The 23,978-nt window shown below is 36.5% G+C and overlaps 1 protein-coding gene and 1 long non-coding RNA gene across 2 annotated transcripts in view; one reads left to right on the top strand and one right to left on the bottom strand.

Annotated features, from left to right (window-relative positions):
* The window catches only part of LOC145975094 (uncharacterized), a 162,165-nt gene that overhangs the window by 6,007 nt on the left and 132,180 nt on the right, over positions 1–23,978 (bottom strand). Inside the window, exon 3 of the long non-coding RNA XR_014439880.1 lies at positions 23,438–23,531. This is a non-coding gene — a long non-coding RNA (uncharacterized LOC145975094). The remainder of the gene's footprint in view (positions 1–23,437; positions 23,532–23,978) is intronic.
* The window catches only part of Dpr1 (defective proboscis extension response 1), a 306,096-nt gene continuing 296,246 nt past the window's right edge, over positions 14,129–23,978 (top strand). The window contains exon 1 of the mRNA XM_083105252.1: positions 14,129–15,021. Within this exon, the coding sequence (XP_082961378.1) occupies positions 14,946–15,021 (76 nt within the window). The 5' untranslated portion in view covers positions 14,129–14,945. The remainder of the gene's footprint in view (positions 15,022–23,978) is intronic.

Below are 23,978 nucleotides of genomic sequence, written 5' to 3'. Positions count from 1 at the left end.
AAGTATTTAATTAAAAGGGAAATATTTTAACTCTTATAATTTTCTTACAGTCTTAATTTTGAAAAATATTCTTGATCTCGTTTTTATAAAGAGAGAAAAAGGAACGCAATAAGATAAACGTAAAATAAGATATTAAATATGTAGAAAAATGAAGAAAAATGTATCGATTAAAGAAAATTTCTCGTGTAAAATAACATGAAAATGTTTACGCGCAGCGACATTATCAATTTCATATAACAATATTAGTTATTTCAATTTATTTTCCTGTTTGAAAATATATGTAAAATATAATAAAGTTAAATAATTAAACAATAAATTAAATAAAAATTACATTAAATTAAATTAAACTTCTTGCGCTCTACCTCCAACATCTTTTTAAATTGAAATGAATGAAATAGGTTTTTCCTTTTTTACATACTCAAGTTAAAATTACCTCTCTGATATTTTAAAATATGAGTACAAAAGATTATTAATTTTATACATGTCAAAATGTAATGTTGACCTTTCATAGCAGCTTGTATAGCTATTCTATTTATGAATACAAAAATATTCTGTCCATTTCTATTATTTTCTATAGTTTTTTTTTGTTTTAGTATATTTTTCATAATATTATCCCAAAATGGTAATAATTTTTTGAATGTACGATTAACAAAGAATTAAATTTTAAATATTAATTAAATTGATAAATTAGATAGCTCTCAAGATACTTAAATTTTTCATCTTAACTTAATTCGATTATTTCTTTATATAAGTATATATATGTATGATAATAAAATATAAATAATATATTTTCAATCTCAGGTGCATATAAGAATAAATTATAGTACCTGATTTGCATTTATAATCCTGGCACTTCGTCGTAGCTAATCGAGTAAATTACTCTCGCAACCCGTCGCCTCCTTGTCAGAAGAGGATCGTATCGTGTTCGATCGAGAGTTACGAAACTAAATAATAATGACGGTATCGATTCCAGCGAGTTATCACTTTCGGAGTCGGAACGAAGAGCGCGCGCGGCCGCGTTTCCAACTTTATTCTATCTTCGAAATTAGTTCAGCCGTCTTGGCACGTCTTTGTCGAGCTGTTGGTGATAAAGTTTAGTATGCTAATTCGCGGAACAGCTGTGCGGCTCCGCCAGCCCGAGCAAAATACCAAAATTATTGAATTTAAATTGCCGTAATTAAAACGTCTTACGGACGCCGACAAATTTCTAGATTTCTTGAATGATTCCGAATTTCGCATTAATGTCAAACATTTGCCATGTTGCATACATTGCATTATATAGGTCATATATGCAATCTATTATTACGTTCCCGAATTTTTATAGATTTTTTAATGAAGTCCGAAAAAAACTGCTTTTTGTAGAAAGATAGAAAGAAAGGATAATTTTATCTATATAAACACAAAACGCGAAAAATTAATATATCATTTATTAAAATAAAGTCTAAGTGAATAAAAATATAAATGATAGAAAAAAGATTGAATAAAATTTGAAAATAATTTCGATTATTCTTCAATTTCGAACTAGAGAACAAGATGAATTATATCTAGACCGTACATTAAAACGAACACTATACGATCCTCTTATTTAACTGCTCGCAGCGAACAATACTTGAAATCTCGCAAATTCTCATTGACTACTTAACCATAATCGAAACTATGCAGCAGCAAATCGATTTTCATCCTATTAATTAACATTCGCGTACAATGCAGTGATAGCTGCGGTATCGCAAATCACGATTAGATTTGCGCGTGTGTTCCATCACGGTCTCTCTACCGCTGGATCGTTTAACTTCGCCAACCATCGAGAGACTTCCGGAATACATTTAGGGTACAATCGCCAGAAAACGCGTCGCATTTAGCGGGTTTCGCGAATCCGCGCCCGCGTTTCTCACGCGTGCGCGTTTGCACGCGTGAAATCGGTGCGCATTAGCACCCCCGCGGGGGGCGGTCCAGATCCATCGTTCGATTTAATCGTTTCCCATGCACTCCGCCATGCCCATTGTCGGTCGCGGCTCTATAATAATTTAATGCCAGATATAATAAGTTACTTGCTGTCTGGCCGACTGCCAGCCTTGCCCTATTCATTTCCTTCCATGAAAGCCGAAAAGCGACCGAGCAGATGGAGCGTTAACTTATGGACTGTCTCTTGATAGTGCCGCCATCGTCGCTGGCGGCGGACGCGCTCGAGTGAATTTAAACGTCGTCTGATCTTAATTGGTCAACCCCTAATTGAGAGGCTCGTTAAAGGCCATTAATGCGCTATTAGCCAGCGAGATCATTCTTCTCCTTTTTCCCTGACATGAACGATATATTCGGAATCTTCGAAGGGTTAATATCTTGAACGCTCTACGAAAGAAAATGGCCGTATTCTCTGACGCAATAAGATTATTAAAATTATAAATTATATTATTATTAAAATTATAATTTCTTAAAGCTAGTAAAATTCCTGAAAATTGAAGGAATGTAAAAAAATGATCTGCCTTAAAAATTTAAAATCTCGCCATTTCTGTTGAGAGAAAATATATCCTAGCATATTGTGAGGATACGGGGAAAAGAGAAGAAAAAATTTCGAAATAAATCTTTGATTTTCAATTTTTCGTTAGTAGATTTTTATCACGACAAGATGGAACGCTTGAGCCGTGTCAGCGTTCGGGAAACGCGAGCGATCGCGCTAGACATTTAATTTCAATTAATGTCGCTGTCGAAATTATGCCGGGCGCAATTCACAGCATCAGAATATAGCGCGTCATGGCCGCGCGACTCAAGCAAGTGTCTGCCGGAATTAATCGCTGGTTAAAATGTGCTCGGCCGATGCGACGCGGCAAATTAATTCCCAGGGCGCTCTGTAAATACAACGTATTATTGTACCGCCACCTGCGATCTGTCCGCTATTACCGTCAGCTTGGGGATGGATTTAATCAAAGGTGATAACGCTGCCCACGCTGCGAACGCTTCATCGCCACGGACGTGTTGACTCTCGCTCGCGATCGATAAAACTCTAAAAGTGCATATCAAAAGCGATGTAACAAAATGCATTCGCGTAATCGAGTACAAGCAATCCGTTTATTTCACACGGATTACACCGCTGAAAATTCCATACAAATATCAAATTGACTTGATAGTTAACGAAACGCGATTCCCCAAAACAGGCAGATTGAGCCAATATTATCTCATTTTACATTTTGACATCTCGACAATTGTTTAAGTATTATTTGTAAAAATCAATTTTACGTTTTAATATTTACAAAAGCAGAGACCCATAAAAATATTTGTGCATAAAAGTATTTAAATTTTAATACACGATCTTAACGTAAATTTTTTTATTTCGTAAACCAACGAATTTATTTATTTTATAAACCAGTGAATTTATCAAAGAGTGAAATTGCGTATACAGATGCATGCATACATACATATATACATATAAGATTTGAAAAAATTAAAGATTTAAAAAAAAGATCTACTACAAATATCTTTCAATACATATTTCATTTATTAAAAAAATATTAGATTACAAGAAACTATCTGTGAAATTTATAAATAGATAATTAAAATCATTATATATTGAGAAAGAAGGATAAAGAATACGATAACAGAAATATTAAATCAAATATTAAATCTTGCGAATGTTTAACTTTATTACCAAAGTTTTTTCAAAAAATGATTTAGCCAATATTGATGAAAGTTTTATTAATAGGTACTACCGGAAAATGGAATTAAGCTTAGCAAACCAACATTTAGATTGGTTTACCCCGAAGCGATAATATAAAATATGATGGTAAGCGCAAAGTTTGCATGTTGGTTGAAACTCTTGCAAAGTTGGAAAACTATCTACTGAGATTAAATAAAACTTTTATAAAATATTAATAATGTAGCTATATATCTTGAAACGCGATCACTATATAATAAAACAAAATGTTTAGATAATAAATAGCATGCCGATATTATGTAATTATGACAAATAAAAATTAATTGTTATAAAACCGATGCGTCAATATGACATGTATTGCTTAAATAAATATTTTTACATAATAAAATAATTAATTTTATTTTAAAAATTTTGTTAAATTTTTTAGTGTTTAACAACTTAATAATTTTATAAAATACACTATAAAATTTGTTTTCAAATATAATTTATTTTCGAGTATGTGATATAATTTATTTTTGACTTCCTTCTTTATTTTACGTAAAAAGCTTCATAAGAACATAATTTTATTTATAAAAGGAGAACATAATTTTATTTATAAAAAGATGAGAAGAAATTTTATTTATCTACCCTACACAACTACATTATCTAAAGTAGGAACGATAGTTTCTCGCAAATTCGTATGTCGTTTTGTCTTCTTTCTTGATTCGATGGTAAAGGGCATAATTTCGACAAATAAGTACCAACATTCGATCAATCTTTATCAATTAAAAATAAAATCAACTATCTATTATTTCTTTAAAAAATATTTTTTTAATATTGTACTATATATGTACATGACTTGATATAAATAAAAATTAAAATTAACAGAAACTAACGAGTACGCAATGATAAAATATGCCATAATATATACCATTTCTTGCATTTAGTAAGCAAACATTATTATGCTATTAATGTTAATAAATGATACATCAGATGATAACTCAGAGTGCAGAATTCTGAAATCGCAACAACTGTTACATTGCAAAATAATGCAAGTAATTATTGACTTAATAAATGAATTAAATATTTTTTAACATACATATATCTCTCTTTATTTTAAAAAATTAGAAACTATTTTTCTCTTAAAATCTTTGAGATAAATTTTTAAGAAATTTTGAAATGCCCTTCACAGATTCCTAGCGCCATCCGTCTGCGTGGGAAGAAAGCAATGAGCAATGGAATATCAACCAAACGGAGTTGCTTGCGAAAGGAGAAGTAGAAATGGATCGCAAAATTTATTAGTGGCTGATGTTAACAAATTAATGGTTAACTAACGTTGATAAATACAATAATACTAACAGCCAAATGTTAAGTAATAAATAGTTAATATGTTTAATAATAAATACGAATTTAAAATTATATTTTTTTATCACAATTATTAAATATTTAATAAAACAGCTATTAAATTAATTAAAATCAATATGAAATAAAAAATCGATTTCGAAAATTAAAAAAAATATTGAAAGATTTTGACGTATCTATCGAAATGTCACATTTGATCGGGAGAAAACAATAATCAAATAAAGAAAATATCAAGAAATATTAAACTTATTAAAATTCTGCAATTCAGATAAAATGTGCATAGATTATATTATTATATTTATCGAAAAATTAAGCTTCTTAGATATAGCAAACTTTTTGATATCTTTAACAATATACAATTCTCAAATCTACTCAAAATTTATATGCATTATTTGATTGCACACGCATGCAATTAATTCTGTACTTTAACAACCGTCGTTAGATATATTATCATATGAATAGCAAGTGCTCTATCATTTAAGACCGCGAACTGGTGCGAGCCAGCGATTACGCCAGCATTGTTCCGAAAATCCTCGTCATTCCGCTCCGTAACAGAGCCGGAGGATATCCAACATTAAGACGTTGATCCCACAATTTCTTCTCCGCGAGAAAAGCGGCGGCCGCTTTAAAGCGTGCGAGAAAGAGAGAGAGAGAGAGAGAGAAACAAATAGAACCGCTGCTTTTACTGCTTATATCGGATTTTACACGAGCACGAGTTTCTCTGATTAGATTCGGACCGGAGCTGCTAAGAGTACACTTCTCGCCGTCCTCCAGAGACGGGACAGAACCCGGGGGTTCGTTGATCAATGTTCACAAAGTTCACAATACTCGCAATCCCATATCGCCGCTCACGGGTGTCACGTGAGCATCGCGGAGAAAGTTGAATCGTACGAGAGTAATTTGAATAAGGACGCGACGAGGTGATATACATGCAGATTCCCCGTTTGCGGGATTGCCATAAGTGACTACATTCCCCCGTCGTCGTGATCGTCGTTGCGCGTCTGTGTAAGAAACTTATAGCCGGCGGAAAGTTTAATTCGATGAAACTTTGGCTTGCGCGACGACGGGCAACGGCATCGGCTGCTGTCTCTAAATTGCGCCCGGCTTATCTCCGCGCGGCGCGTGAAGAATTAAACCCGCAGATTCTATTCTATGCCGCCGCAGCCCATCGTGCTGACAAACATTTTCGAAATTCGTCCGGTGCCCGCGGTTCCGAATGAAGCGATTTTTATCGCGCCCTTTTGTTCGCCCCGAAAACGACCCGTTGTTCTACGCCAAGATTTATTTCCGCTACGAGAACCTACAGTATGCAGTGAAATTACTTTCTCTACAGAGGATATCTGTTTTTATATTTTTTTCTCATATAGGATTTTTTACTCGCGTATTTTTAAAACGCGTATAATAAGGCTATTTATTATTTAAAACGCGAATTAAGTATTTTTCCGGCACCTCAAGGAATAAATTACAAAATTTATTAGTAGCTGATGTTGACAAATTAATAGTTAATTAACATTGATAAGTACAACAATACTAATAGTCAAATGTTAAATTGTAATAATAAATACAAATCGAAAATTAAACTTCTTTATTACAGTTATTAAATACTTAATAAAATGGCTGTTAAATTAAAATTCACATCAATGTAAAATTAAAAATCGATCTAAAAAATTAAAAAAATATTGATAGATTGAAATTTATAAATGAATATCACATTTAACTATATCAGAAAATAATGGTCAAATAAATATACAAAATAAAAAAATAGACTATTATTTTATATCAAATTAATAAGATACTTGTAGCTTATTAATCGCGAACCATTAAAGCATCCGGCCATATCTCACTTTCGTTGCATATAAAATTTATAGAGGGTCGGGGCTCATTATTAAAGACGTTTATTCTGTCGTAAGATGCATCGCGCTCACGAAAACCTCGTGCGGTTACGGTAAGATAGAATAGATTCCCTCGTTTTTGCGAAATACCGATACCAACTTTTCGAGTTGCTCGTCCGCGCAAAGTTTCGGAAGATCGGAATTAGCGACACGGTTGACCTGGAACGGCGAGGCTGTAATTCACCGGCTTCCACGTCGGCGATTGTATTGCGAGGTCGGGCCGAACGGACTGTGCGCGTCCGCGCGAGGAATATTACATGTCTGATTTAAAACACGCGCAACTACTGCGGATTCATTACGCCCGGCTTGTTTCGCGCATCGATTGCAATTCCGCTCTCGTATTTTCAGCGATACTTAACCCTGAGAATATCGAACTCTTTCCTCCGATAGTATTATCGAGGAGAAATTTTTCGCTCGCGAATAATATAAAAAAAACTGTAAGAATATATATAAAAATAAATGGAAGATTGTTACTATTCTTTATTGTAAACTGTATTCTAAAAGATTGAAATTGTAAATTTCAAATGTGTCGAATCTGAGATATAATATATTGCAATATTGAATAGATATACCTCTGCTATCGAAAATGTATATATTTAGTCATTTATCGGAATTAGTTCCTTATGAATCTCTTTAATTAATTAATATCTCTTAGGTTCATTAATATTAATATTAATATTAAGATTACTTCCGTTTTAAAATATATTAGCATCACATGTTTCCATCGTAATTACATTTTTTAAAATTAACATATCATTTTTTAATTAAAACTTTTTCACATTATATGCCATATATTGTTAATTAAAAATAAAATATCAAAATATGAAACCGCAAGAAAGCGTAAATGTATCTGGTAATGCATTAAAAATAAAAACTTGAAAAATTGTGCTAATTTGAAAGCAACGAAAAATAATAATAAAAAATTAGTTGCATATAAATTGCGTTTTAATTGGTATTCGTTGATTTTTATTATAACTTTTCGTAATGAAGAAAGCAAAGCGTGTATTTTGCGCCTTCGTTTAGTATTTTTTAAATTAAATTAATAAAAATCCCAGGAGAATTCAAATATAATTCAAATCAATAACATTCTGTAAATTTGAAGAATCTAATAAAATAAATGATAAATCGTTAGCATGCATATTTATATCCTCTACAAACGAGTAATTATTAACATTGAAAAGGGTCGGTAAATTTTTAAAAATAAAGATATGTTTTAAATAATAAAATCTTTCCACTGTAATATAAATAAGAATGTAATGTTTCGTTTCAATTCAATTTTTGCGATATGTGTTGTTATCGAATATTATATATTTGACTACCACGATGTAATTGACGGGAAAGAACTTCAAAGCGATCTTGCTTCAAGCTTATGCGTCTTTAGTTATTGTGCGTTCGGCTTTTACATACACACTGTCGCAGGTAGCTTTTATGCCCTCAGCCCGTTCGGCCATGACGCGCACGACATCAAAGCGAACGAACATGTAAGTCAACAACGCAACGCGCGTGGTGGGTCGCGACGAGCTTTGAATCCATAATTATGCAGCAGGTACGTATACCTTTCATTAAAGCATACGCTACGTCGATATTACTTCGTACAGTGTACATTTAATCGCATCACTCTTCCAGATTTAATATTTACAAGTCCCTCGATGTGAAAATGTTTTACTTCGCCATTATAATTGGAGGTAGGTTTGCACAGTAGGTTTACAAGTTCGATTATGCATGAGTGGCTACCCATCTAAGCAATGGACAGTCGATGCAAAAGCGACCATCTGATTACGACGCTGATAGTCGTATTTACACAGGGCGAAAATCAAATAATTCTCCGCTAAACACGAGATGACCAGTTTCGCTTATGTTAGCAATATTTCGCCACGGATTTCCTGATTAAATGTACTACTAATTTGCACCGTTGATTCCTGTGATTTGCTTTCATCTATTGTCGCAAAGATGACATCTACGTTTGAGCGCCAACAGTCACTGCAGAATTTATCGAACGACTTTACGTCACTTGCCGAAAGCATAAACGATCCATCCCTTTCACGAGTCACGGTCCTACATCGGTTTTCAAGAGTAATCGATCAAACTTTTCAATACACTTACACGAGAGGGGATGGAGAAGTCCTTCCCGATTTAATATACCATTAAGCTTAAATGCGCTGCATTCGGGGGCACTTCGTTTTACCATCACCTTACCCCCGATTCTACGTCGTGCTTCCGCATTGAAAACTTAAATTGTGCGCATTCACTTCGTCCCCGATTTTTACTTTCCAACTCCCGACGAATTAATCTTATTTCAATATTGATAAAGTCGGTCGTAAGTCATGGCGTCGATCGCGATTCCAATGCGCCCTGATAAATCACTCGACGATTGTCGACTGGTTGGAAGTTGCCCCATAAACTCGCGGCGCACTTTGACACCTTATTACAGCGACTACTTCTCATTAGAGATGACATTCATGGAAAAAAATGACATAAATCGGACGAGACTCTGATAAAGCAGAATTATACAAGAAACATAATCTTCAAATTATGTGATCACTGGATAAATCATATCTTTCCTTGCTGAAACTATTAATGCAAATTGAGCCAAAATCGATTCCTTTTTTCCCCAGTAAAAAGAGAGAATGAACGGTACGTATAATTGTTACAAAAACTATACAACCATAAAAGAGCAATATCACCCGCCATTATGGGAGGTTAAAGAAGACGTACTGAAGGTAATAGCCCGTTTACACCGCGGAAACGACACGCCAAGAAAATCGATATCACTTACAGCATTGAGGCCGTGGAATGCGGTGGGAACTTGCGGGTTGGTTCTTAAGCCGCGATTTCTTAGCTGCCGGCGAAATAGCGGTGTTTAGCATGAGAAGACGTCTCACAAAAGGGTAGCTCGTTACGGCACTAAATCAACCGCCGTAAAAACTTGGGAAATTCTGATAACAGGAAAATGAGATGGCATAATATGAAGAATATCCCCTAGCCTTGAACTCTTAACGAGCCGTTGCATTTTTTAAGTGTGCTGAAAGCAAAGAGGCAACGCGAAAATATGAGATCAAAAGTATCGATAAGTATGCAATGTCCAGAGCGATGTAAAAAATTAAAAAAAAGTAGAACAACGATGTGTAATTATAACGGAATATAGGTTTTTCGCTCTTTATCAATATGTCTTTGCTCTTTTTCATATGTTCATTTTAAATATAAATAAAAATTGGTCCGACAAGATCGATATCGTTTTATGCGCAATAAAAAACAGAATTAAAAATACTAGTTATATCGTCTCGAATCTCAACATGAATTTCTCTGTGTGAAATGAGATAAAAATTCGACATCGAAAACACTGCTAATTTTCGAACATAATATTTTGCAGCGGACGAAAATCAATAATTGATATGACACGCAAAATGCCTGCATCCATAGATATTCATCCATGTATACCATGTATAAAATATCAACGAGCTGCGAATGTAACCTCCATTGTGTAACCTCCTTGTAAAATTCATTGTGTGAAATATCAAAAGCGTTATCCAATTCAATACAAGTGCGCACAATCAGTGGTTCTATTTTTTTCGCCGATACGTAAAAGATAATTAGTTAGTAATACAGCTTAGAGCACTCGAGGCAATACCGGCAATAATGTGGCCGTTTGTTTACAAGTGGTCGCAGCGACTCGAATTTAAATAATGAACGTTAAAATCGCACTTAATACCGCGGGCCTTCCCACCGCGATAAAACTTTGCGCGCGTTAAATTTCCAACGATTATGTAAATAAAAACTGAATTTATACTCGCACAGGGCACATACAGGCGATTCGAGAATAACACGGTGCATTCTCGGCTTGATATTGTGCAAATATGTTCGACAAGTTATTTCGTAATTTATGTCAATACAATCTCAGAGTATTGTAACTATGCTATAATTTTGTTTAAATAAAAGATCGAAATACATGCTTCGGATATATGTGCGTGTATGTGCAAAAGCAAATAAATAAATATGATAGTTTGTCGATAACGTAGATTGAGTGCAATTAATCTTTTGCAATTTCCTAGCGCAAATATATATTTTCTGCAGAATTTCAACATGATAAATATATCATTTAATGTGAACATTGTACTATGTAACAAATTTCAAGAGATATATTATCAAGCAATCAATTAGGAAGTTACATGTTATTTCATCGTTTCAGAGAAATATATTCCATTTTAATAAATCAATCATATATAATTAGTTTAATTTCTTTGTTACAAGTATTTGAATCATTATGACATTTCTATAATTTTATACTACTGTAAATTGTGACAATTTCATCACGATTAATTGTGAAACGTAAAGCACTTATTTCTACTATCAGTGTTACTCTAATTGACTTTAAATTACGAGAAACGCCACTGAGATCAAATCTTGATCTACGTTGGATATTCCAACAAATCGGGCTTAACACGCTCTGCAATTTCACGACAACATGCTAAACCCCCCCCCCCTCCCGTGTTCGCAACACGTGTTTAACGCTAAATGCGGTTTTGAGTTCTGCGGATATAACCGGTTGCTTATGTACGCGATGCCAGTGAGGGATTAGACTGAGGCATCCTTACATTCGACGTTACACGCATGCTGGGAATTCGGCTCTTGCGGTTTCAGGGTGGATCTTTGAGCATTATGCAAACGGATGTATGTCAACTAAATATTTAGCAAACGTTGGCAAAGTTATACTGCACGTGAAATGTCACCAGCTTGAAATTTCGACTTCGTGGCACAACTTTATATACAGAATATCTGCACAATAATTATTAACGTAAATAAACAAAATGAATAAATCCCTGTAGCATAATAATATTGTACTGTAGACAAAGAGGGAAGAACGGCTTTAATCCCGCTTTGTCTTACGACAAACGTCTAAAACTTTATACTTGTTAATATCTGACACAAAATTATCATCATCATTTTATCTTAAATGTATTATCTTTATGCATGGTTATATATCAATTTAATTTTTATGATCTCTCTTTTTATTAGCTGAGAGTGATTAAATACTTAATCGAAATTGCACGAGACGTTTTTCGCGCATTGCAATTAAGAGAGAACGATGGAAAAATATACTCTCGGGCATAAGATTTTATTGCTGATGAAAATGAACGTATTATTAACTTTACAAAGCTTAGAGAAAGATCTGTAAAGGAAAATTAATGATCAAATATAAACCGAAACATTGAGACAGCAGGATAGCATGATAGCTATTCGAAGACTTTGCAAAAATACTAAGAAACAAAATAAAAAATATAGATATTTTAAGGATATAAATGGACATATCCAAAAGCGCGAATTATTCTTGTCCATAATAATAGTAGATCGATATGTCATTAGCCCGCATAACGCGCGAAGAAAATTGAATACAACACGTTAGAATTTGTCTCGATGTGCGCTGCTAAATTACCGCAAAGTGTATTGATATAACAACGTTCAATTCACATCAGGACCATACAACTCAATAGATCCCTCATATATTATTCTGTCCGTAAGATCAACGCAGAATTCTCGTTAACGCGGATCGTTTGGTGTACCGATCGTGAATTCGAACAAATACCATCCGACAATGAAGGCCGATACACCATGGGCATGCCACGCCACATACGGGGTATACGTGTATACACGTGTAACAGGCGGAACATTTTGCTCTAGATCCCATCCGATCGATCCCGTCTCATCTGAAAGCACGCGCTGGCACGTATTCCTTTTACGTGAAATCGCTAAAGCTCCCCAACATGTTTCGATGGAACCTACGAAGCCCGGAAAAGCCCGTTCTATGAACTAAACAGAGTGACAAACCGTTTAAAAGAAAATAAGAAGTCTGAGCGGATATCCGATATTTCCTTAAGTACGAAAATCCGCTAAATTCTTTGCAAACACGATAAATACTTTCGCGCAGTCAATATATCTTGGTTACATGAAAATATAACACGAGCTATAATCACAACTAACTCTTCGATAATCGAAGGCTGATATCATTAACATAGGCTAATCTGTAATTTCAAGAAAAAATGAAGTTTGATTAATAATTTACATTTTTTGCACACGTAGAAAAAAATAAAGATAAATAAAATTATAATTCCGCGAGGAAAAACTTACATTAATAGATTCTCAATGCGAAGAAATCGCGAAAAATAAATAAATTGCAATTGGAGCAATAAAAGTGTTGTTCTTAGCTTTACGAAAGTTCGGTTCTATAACTTCACAAATCTGCGATTTGAAAACACTTTCAATAGAGAAACTATTAGTCCGTGATTCCGCAGATTCGCTGATCCGCGGATTGCCAAGCTTTTGAATAAAGCACTCATAGATCATCCGGCTTCTGTAAGCCCTTACACCGATATAGTGCTCGCAATCGAGGCTTTCTACCTCTCGCACTAACATTAATAGCAGTTATTGTCGATCGAGGCGAGCCTGCGGCGCATACTTGGCAACGATATTCACGTCAATAAGTTTCTGTAAACAGGAACACGTTACGCGTCGCTACCAATGTGCTGCAGTTTGGCAAGTACTCGCCGAGTCTTGGAGTTCAATGACCGCGATACGACGCGAACAGTTTTGAAAGAGGAGAGGACGTTCCGTCAAATGCTGGCGCGTGTGCTAATGAACTTGTATTAATTCGATTTGACAAACAGGAAAAGATTATCTCTTCCGTAGTCCGTTCAATTTAAGAACTTTATCGACGTACTTTATTAGAACACAAAGATCGCATTTGCACGATCATAAGCGCACCCATTATAAAATTGTACCCTGCATTTTCCTCCATCATTTGCCTTTCTCAAATTCCCAAAACACCGATGGCAAAATTATCAGATCGCACGCGTGTCTGAGATACGCTTGATACGAAGCAAGAGTTACGCGAGAGCCGGCAATAATCGACATTTAATATGAGCAAAGTTCGTCGATCCGTCAGCAGCGACAACATCATAATACCCACCCAAGGGTAGCCACGGAATCGACAAGACGGAGCTCCTCGGGCTGTATGTGTGCCCTCCTATGCACTCCCGATCTCGCGGCGGTCATCCCCCGACGCGGCGTTCGCGGGGGGGGAGGGAGGGCCGGGAAAGAAAGAGGGTGAGATGAACGCGGGGCGGTGGAGGGAAGAGAAGAGAAAGCGGTCTGCGCGTAACCGGTCCGCGCTTTATCCGCGGCGAACGCAGCAAAGTCATCGCGCAGGCGCGCCGCGGCAGAGCGTCCCCCGCAGGATCATTTCGCGCCGCGACGCCGTGCGGCAGGCCTCATCCGCGCCGGCGGCTGGTCCATGAGGGTTCAACGTCGTCGCGCGGGACGACGACGACGACGACGGCGACGAGGGGCGACGACGCGGCTCGGCAACCTCGGTCCGAAGGGGCAGCGTACGATGACGATCGTCCGGCAGAGTCGCGCGAGTTAAATCTCGAGCCCCGATCTCGATCGCGATCCCGATCCCGATTCGAATGCGATTCCGACGCGCGCGGACGTCCCCGGCCGGAGACGATGATGCTGCGCCTGAGACAGGGCATTCGCGGGCCCGGCGTCGCGACGCTCGTCCTAGCGAAGACTCCACGTGAGCGCGGCTGTCATCGGAGACGCGCGAAAGCGGTCGCGAAGCATCATCTGTGAGCGCCCGGACCTTGTTATCGTGGATTTTACCGTTTATCGAGGATTTACATTTGCAATTAATTGTGTAAGGATTTATCTCCGTGGCTGCGGAATTTTTCCACGGATCAGTGAAATTTTGCTGATCAAGCCAGTCAGCCGTTAATCGTGTAGTGAGTATCGAGACATCTTCATGTGCATGTACGAATTTTAAATTGCTCGTATTGAACAGGTGTATAATTTTCGAAAGATAAAGTTAAGTGTGTCTGCTATTTCAAGAAGAGATTCGGCAGAAAACTGAATTTTCACTATAAAGGATAGAGTGAAGACATTGCATAGTGCGCTGACACAGCGGTAGACGTTCGGATTGATGAGTACACGTCGTGCTCACGAGAGTGAATATCGGAGTAAGGATTAACAAGCAAGGATCGGCAGTGCAGCAGCGAGCGTTCGAGGTGTTAAAAATGCTGTGTCGCTGGCTCGCCGTCTTGGTACTCGCTGGTTTTCTGCTGGTTATCGAAGCGATCGCGGTCAGCCAAGGTACGTTAAAATCTCATCTAAGATTTTGCAGAGCGTCGGCGAGCGTTCAAGTCATCCAACATCACCCTTATCGTCGAGGAGGAACTTATCGCGTTCTTGCTGGGGAACGTTCAAGATAAAGTGCTCTTGCGGGACTAATCTGCGTAATTGAATGTCAGCGATGAAATCTGATACAGTCCCTCCAGTCTTTCGCGCTCGAGGAACTTATTGAATTGTTGAAATTAATATAGTTCTATGAAGATGATACTCGCCCTTGATAAAATTCCGCACCTCGGTTCCTTGCCTTTTCGCAATTAGCGCACTTACGATGCCATTAACTTGTTCGTAAAGGAGTATATAATCTCTGGCGGAATAGATATTAGCGTTTCATAAAAACAAATGTGCGGTATCGCAAGAAATTCCCGTTCCATTACGCTCGTGTCGAGTCTCAAGAACCTTCGCGAAGCAAGCTGAGCTTTTTCAGAGTCGTCTACTTCTAATCAGCGCGCGCGGTCTTGCATTACTAATCGCGAATTAATGAGGAACATATACTCAAGAGAAATTTCAAAATACTAATTGGAACCAATACAACGTACTTAACCAGTCTTCTTTTATGCATAGAGTGTATTATTTTAAATATGAAAAATCTAGCTCAAACATTTAGATCTTTTACAAGAATACATGTGCAAATACTACGAAATTTTATAAAATGTATAAAAAATTTATTTTGAAATTAATAAAATAATAATAAAAGTAAAATTTACAATAGTAATAAGAATAAAATTAAAAATCCAACCGCACGAGTTGAGATTCATGTATAAAATTTGATTCGTACTTTGATAAAAGTATAAATCATATCGCGAATATCCTTCTCTCTTCCCGGATTCAGAATTTTCGTGTCAGCGTGAAATTGTACGAAATTACGTAACGTTCGCTCCGGTTATCGCTCATAGCGATTCGGAGTAATTACGCGGGCGGAGACTATGTCAATTTGACCGAATCGCAGCCAGCATACTCGGATGAAACTTGCGAAAGTACACCCGCACGGAGAATTCGCGGCGAGTTCGGTAACGTCGCGCGGGATCGCGTTTAAGTCTCGCGCCGCTAATTGTCGGTTCATAGTCAGTGATCCGGGATAATCGCTCGGATGGTGCGGTGGTTGCTCGAGCACACCACGCGGGACCGGGATGATGGCATACGTGCTAATGCGCGGAAACACATGCGAGAGGTTTAACCCCGGCGCACGCTTCGACAATGACGACTACGATGACGAGAACCGCGATAATGAGGATTATGTACCATCCACGCTGATGAATAATCAAAAACCTCGCGCTCTTTGCCAGTCATCGGGATCAGGAGCAGCCGAATATTAATATAATGGCCACCGTCGACGCTCTCTCGTTATTACACATTCGGCGGAATCCTTGCAATCAGAACGCGACAGGATGCGATGCGCATCAGAGAGATGCACAAAGCTGCAGGGGGAACAAAAGCGCTTACTCGCTTTGCGTCGTTTGCGCCATTGGCTCGAAAACGTAATTGAATGCGATGTGCGAACACCCGCGGCGATTGTTTTGCCGGCAGCCAAAGGAAAAGTGATTTTATTTTATAAAACCACGGGGAATCACGATATTTTGTAAAGGGTGACGCGAATCGCCTCTTCGAAGACGTTCTACCAAGCAACGAAAAAATAAATGCAAATCTTACAAAAAGTGAATAACAGTGACATGAAAAAAGTGTCGAGAGATGACACACCCACGCATTTAAATATTTAAAATTATATAAAAGAATATGAAAATAAAAAATGTGATTTAAACATTTATTGTATTATATTAATGAGTTAGTTTAATGAAAAGATTAATTTACTACAAATATACATCGCCTAATTAATAATTCTTATAAAGTGACACATTTCAAAAAGTTCTCATAAATATCAGAATAATCAGAAAGTGTGATTGAAATGTTCTTTGTTTCCCCGCAAACGTTATTTCCTTCGTCCAATTAGTCAGATTCATTCATTAACTTGTCCATCTACGTATCGATCTGAAATACTTGCGCCCAGAGATTTTACTGTTCTCGTCCGACGAGTCTTGATATTAATAGGCGCGGGAATACTTGCACGATCGGTGCCGGTGCGCAGACACAACCGCGATGCGTGTACGTTTAACGCTAATGTGAATTCAGCCGACTTGATTGACGTATATGCGGACGATTCGCTAGCACGCGGCTCTCTCGTGAGAGCATAATCGATGAGCGGCGATTCGCTGGCGCATTAGAAACTATTCGTAATCGGTGACGCAGAGTTTAACAAACGCCCGATTAGCGATGGGACGGATATTCTCGCGCCAGATATTGAATACTTGACGCGTACCACATACATCAATCTTTCGAAATTGACACACCTATATTTGTGACACGTAGAGTGCGGTATCAATATTTATTTTTGACAGAATGTAAATCCATATTTTTTCTTTCTTGCGAATTTTATTAAACAAGCAACGAACGATAAAACCGCGCGTAACGAGCATTGTAGTTGGCGTCGAAAAGGCGAACGACGTCTGGCAGTCTGGCCGGAAATTATGGCAGATCGCGTGCTGTTACAGCCCACAGCGTGAAGAACGCGAAAGCTCGACCGAGCGGCTTAACTTAATTCACGATAACGTTCCGAACGCGAATTAATTAACACATGCGACTCTTTGACGCATGCATTTTTAATATAATCCGTTTCCGGATTCAGTACGTTGCGTGCAGCGCATAATTGCAATCGCGCAATTAACCGAGATCGCAATTTAGCCACGAGGGTTTTTAATTACCTTGAAAGTCGCGTCTTAAGCCGAGTGAGAATGAATGCGAAAGAGAGACAGAGAGAGAGAAGAGGATGGTTATTCGCTTTACTTATTAAAGATATCCCCTTTGAATAGTTTGTTATTCAGGTCGTTCGCCATTTTTTTGTCATCGTTTATGAGCTCCCTTTTGAAGAAAGAACGTTACACATCTCTTGCCTCGAGATCAAATGACCGGAAGGAAAATCAGGCTTTTAATAAAGTGGATGGACGTCAAAAAACTCCTTTCGCTGTTTCCTCTTTAAACCACTCCCTTCTAGTGCATGTCAAACAGTCCCAACGGGCATTGCTGATCAACCAAATGTAAGCGAAAAGATAGCAATCTTTTCGGGTAATATTAAGGCTTTTGGAAGTCCTTTAAGACGTGCAAAACATCGGCCGAGAAACGCGGTATAGTCGTTAAAAAGCAGTCCGTTTCAACGGAAACTCGTTAAGGCTGTCCTTTAATTGCAGAAAATCAATCTCGCAAAGTTGCGCGAGCGGGAACATCGCTTTTCACCGACACGCACAAAATCGCGTCGTTAGTCTCTGTAATTATAGAGAGACAGTCCAGGCCGGGGAAACCCGTTTCGACTCGATCCAACGCGCAGTTTTATACAAGTTGTTCGACAATCTTCGACGAAGCTTCATCAACGAAGTCTTTGATCAATTCAGAATGAACTTTTCTTTAACAAAGATTCAATTATGTAAGACATTTTTAGCATCCCCTTTAACATGCAAATATCTCAACAAATAAGATTATAATTCAAATTATAATTCTGTCAAAATAAAGATAAATAACGAACAAGGAGATATTGTTATACCGATTCGTAAAAAATACAATGCTTTTTCAATATATTAATATTTTTGGTTCTTTTTAACAAGGAAATTGTGTCCAAATTAATTAGATAATCCGTTTAATTTCGAATGCGCTTAATCCAATATTAATCTACGTTTTAGTAAATTTCTATATAAATTTAAAAACCACGTGATGCGTGAATTGGAAGGTCAGAGTGAGCAGTTTAAAACGTATTTGAACAATCTCTACTTTGTATTTGAAACCAAAATAAAGCCGAAAAATCCCAAGCATCGAAATCGAAAGGCGCGAAAGTGCTTACTTTCCCATTCGCGTTTCTCCAAGTGCTAATCCGTTTACCTAGGCTTAACCGATAGCTTTGTTCTCGAATTCGCACCGAAACTCTGGTTTCGCAACAAGCTGCGGAGAGCGTGTAATTGAAAGTAGCTGACAGGCGGTCAAATTCAGCAGCAGCAGCAGTTCAAACAGCGGTTACACGTAATTTTCGTTGCCGACACGGTTATACAAGACTCCGATGTTACAAATCCGCGGTACATGCATACAGAAGGTCGTCTAGACGCACGTTTACATTGTGCGTACAATTTCCATTTTCATTTTCGCACGTAACTCACGCATCGCATGAAAAAAGCAATTTTGCAAAAGAAAATTGCGCAAGCCAGGAAAAGTTTCGGTATCAAAAATAAAAAAAAATGTAGCAATCGCGTGACAGAAAATCAATAAATATAATTTTTGTTGGAAAACTATAATAGGACTACAAACGAAAAAGAATTAAGAGAAAAAAATAATTTCCTTTATTTTTTTCCGTTTTGTCAATAATTCGCATGATGCAGATTTATTAAACAACTTGATTTAATCAGCAAGCTACACACGATCATTGTTAAACAATTTTGTACGCAACAAACGTGAACTGTATATTCTATTTTACGCGCGTGCATCAAAATCCGTTTTAACAAAGTTTAATTAGCCATAACGAAATTGCCAAGCGTACGCTTCGTCTAGAAATTACAAACTAACATCTCACGCGGTCTTTATTCCCTGCGATACTATCCTGATTAATTCAATTATATCGCAGAAGTTTAATCGCAATAACCAGATCAACAACTAGAAGTCCATCTATAATATAGAAAGGTTAAAAAATGACGCTAAATATTTCACCGCCAAAGGAATGTCGCGTAATGGATATAATTAAAATTAATCGAACCGTCTTGCGTCTGATAATTCTTCCTAAACTGAAATAATTAGTTGTCGTTTATTATTTCAGAGGAAGATCTTTTTCATTCCGCCATTATTAAGTATGGAATTAAAAGTGTCTAACGATCGTGTGCTTCCCTTATACATAGAGAATAAAGTGCAACGGACGCTTATTCGGAGAGGCACGCGTTGGTCGTAATTAATAATGTTCACGGGCCAAGTATCCCGAGCCATGAATCGTCGAGCACTTAGAGCGCTTAATAAAAGTACGGCGTCGTTTAGAAAAAAAAAGATCAATGAGGGAACCAATATTCTCGTAATGCAGTCGATCATCTATCGTGAGATAAATACACGCATGCTTTGGCGAGAAGATCTCCATAATCATATCCGTCGCCATAAATTACTCCGAGCCCAGGCCGGTTTCGCGAGATGCCTCAACGCGCGCGATTCCTGGCTTCATATCACGAACTCACGTCGTGCTTTATGTATTACATAAGCCGGACCTAACCAGAGCGGTTGTAAGTCCGTGTCACGTTCTGCCGCCCTGTACGTGAGTGCAACGATTCGCATGTCACCACGAGAGAGCCACCCGAGGATATGTTCCATCTTCCTCTTTCTGTCTTCTATAATCGTTAACGTGAAAAGGAGTTTCGCGTTTGAGGCAAGTCGTACTATTCGTATTTTTATAAATGCAACCATGTTTAAAAGTTGCAGAGATAAAAAAAATAAAATCATATTCCCTTACTGAACATATATTTATGGCTGTATGACTGACTTTCATTTTATATTTGAATTAATAAAAAATTTTAATAAAAAGAAAAGATTTCTCTCCCTCGTATTTTAACAGAAAATATTAACAAATGCAAAAATTTAAAATATTTTATGTCTTGACTTAGGGTTTGCTCTTGAGTCCCTTAAATAAAAATACGAATCGTGCAAAAATAATATTCGATTCATTTATATATTTCTTTCTAGAATTATTTTAATATATTCAGATATTACTGTTTATTACGTAATAATTTTATATAAGGGAATTCAGCTTTGAAATACAAAAAAATTGTCTATAATTTCAGAGCGAAATCTTCAATACATTATATCTTTATAATTAATAGTTGTAGCAATCAATGATGATTTTCAGAAAGCTAAAATAATAAAAAGATTGTCCAAGATGATAAAGAAAAAAAACATATTTAAAAACTCTTTATAAGAAATCAAAGTGTACTTCTTGTCTCATTAATAAACATCTATTTGTCATTTGTGTGTGAATGTGATTTAGGAATTATTGTAACTGTAATAATTATCACGATTATTATTCGAAACATACACACCTAACATGTTACAGTGATATAATTATGTAATCTTATATCCATGTAGATTGAACTACAGAGTAAATGACTATCTCGTGTCGCTTTAGGCATTTGCAAACTTCCAAGTACCTAGATGTATATGTTACACCATCTTCTTAGTTTACAATATTATCTCATATTAGCAAAGGGTTTTCGAGAGCTTCTTCATGTCGCTAAAACGGCATTCCGGATATTAAGGATAAACACATAATTGCAAGCTGATTTATATAAAATTTACACGTGGAAAAAGGATACCTGTTTAATTCTTGATCTTTGCGAAATCTTTTATCTACGCTTTTTACAAATATATTCCTGTCTCTTAAAAAGTGTACCTAATAAATACGCATTATCGTCAGACGGAAGCGCGTTTGCCGTGGAAAAATTAAATGACTCCGGTCCATTAAATTTAAACACGGTATTAAAACACTCGGGATAAAGCAAGATTAAATTAGCGCGAGGGATCGCCTCGCTCTCGCTTATCTGCGGCATCCGCGAAATCCCCGGCTATTATATATGAGCGGCTTAGCGCGCAGCATACATACATTTCCCGCCGGGATACATTTTCCTTCGTCTTGCATTTTTATTATCGGGGCTGAGAGGGCTCCCCGAAGAACGGGCGCGCATTGCTTTTCGCGCCACTCAGACTCAGACATGTGCAATTTCGCGCGTGCATTTACGATCGCGTGTGATCGCCATTTACAAGCCTGCAGACACATTTCTTTCTCCTTGCGCTTTTCCCAAAGTACTGCCAGCGGTTAATAAGCTTTTGCGCGAGAGTTTCGACAAATCACCGCAGACGCGGCTTTCCTTTTAAACTGGGAAAATAAATATAATACCCAGGCACACGATACATGTGAAAGTACGCCTCAAAAATTCACTCTTTCGCCGAGCGGATCGCAGAAAATAAAAAGCGTTTTGCGTCAGTCGCGGATTCATGTTCAGCGCTTCGGTAATTTTTAGCCGTGCACGCGCCTTTCAAACGAAAAGGCCTCTATTAGATCGCTAGATTGAAAGCTTTTGCGCTCGTGAATGCCAGATACCATGTAATAATTACGTCTTCAATCTGCAAACGTTGCGAGTGGTTTCAAAGTTACGTTATAGTTGCCTTTAATTTATTTTAAAATACAGTAACTTTGAAGATAATTAATATTATAATAACGTTTTAGTTCAAATATAAATTCTCTTCAAATAATATAGCAACAAAATTTATGTAAATAAAATTGATATTCTGAAAATATAATATAAAATTGACATTTTAAAAATAGATTTTTTTAATTAAAAAAAAATTAAGTTAATTTTTCCAATTAATAAAAATAATAAGAAAATTATTATATACATTATAAATATTATCACATTTACATATTTAAAAATCAAACACAGCATTGTGCTTTTAAGAATTATTTTCGCCATTTTATTCGCAATATGACATAGTTGCATGAAGCGTTCGATTTTATTTCCCAATACTATCGACATACGTGTACGGTTTGAGAGTCCATTATAGATGAGGAATCCTTGATGAAGGATTCGTCGATGAATGGGAAAATATAAGCGGATCTCATAGACACGGACTTTTCTAATAATATAATTGATTCCAATCGTCACGAATATCACACAGGCAGAATTTGCTAATTGAAACGTAATAACGAAGCATTCATCTCCGTGTATCGCGAGGACGAGCATAGTCATTGATAATTTAGCATCGGAAAAAAAAGAAAGACAAGAGTTATCATACGTATTATGGAGAATTATCCGAATTGGGTACGTTAAAACGAGGGAGATGCAGCTCATTGCCGTCCATTAAAGCGGCAAAAAAAGCACACTGTGTTTTGTCATATGTGGCACTGGGGACGGAAAATAAATGTTATAAATTCCACGCCCTCTAAATCGGAAATATTGAAAGATATAAAAATCAAATACGCGTAAATAAATTAAACAATGTTATAATATATTCGCACACGCATTATAACATTGAAAAATTATAAAAATTAGTTTAGTCTAAAAGGACTATTATGATGCGTGTAGTCATTCATGTATTAAGATGTTTAACGCTACGCGAATTTCAAATTGTTTAATGGTTAATGTCTGTTATCGATTTTACGTAAATTTGCGCGATGAAGATCGGACGCACCACTAAATTGCCTACCGTAATTAGCAGTCAACGAGTAAACGTTACACTTGCTCACAGCACAAAGCCCGCTAAAGGTTACCTGTCGAGGAGAATCGACGTACCTTATAACATAATTATATAATGTATTACTTACCATATCTGTGTCTGCAGCTGCTGACGGCAAATCGCACTTGGAAATTACAACGATGCGGAATTTTTACATCAAGTAGATGATGATCAAGTTGCATCTGAAACAAATTAATATCATTTCAATGAAATAAAAGTAAAATTAAAGAGATTATTAATTATTTTGATTATCTGTGACATCTCAATACAATATATATAAAAGTCGCTAAATTAAAAAATTATATTATACGAAAAAATTATATTTTACGAATCCATATTAAAGCTCAACATTTATGATCTGATAATTTCATATTGATCTTATATAGCAAGATCCTATTATTTTATATTCAATATTTCAGTCTTCCCTGAAATATATATATATCTATCAAATAAAAACAATTTTTTTAGTTTGTTGAAATCAATTCGATTTTTTAACTTCAACGTTATAAATCAACAATTTTATTTATTTTTCTATTGTAATGGAAAAACTTGAGTGAAACTGAAACTCTGTTTATATTTTTCTAAACAAAAAGCCGCACGCGTAACAAATACTAGACAAAATATTCTTT

The sequence above is a fragment of the Camponotus vicinus genome, unplaced genomic scaffold, assembly GCF_025532165.1.
Source record: "Camponotus vicinus isolate PSW18456_S1 unplaced genomic scaffold, iyCamVici1.0 SCAF_7, whole genome shotgun sequence".
NCBI lineage: Eukaryota > Metazoa > Arthropoda > Insecta > Hymenoptera > Formicidae > Camponotus > Camponotus vicinus.
Note: the sequence above shows the minus strand (reverse complement) of the source record. Positions and strands in the feature narration are given on the sequence as shown.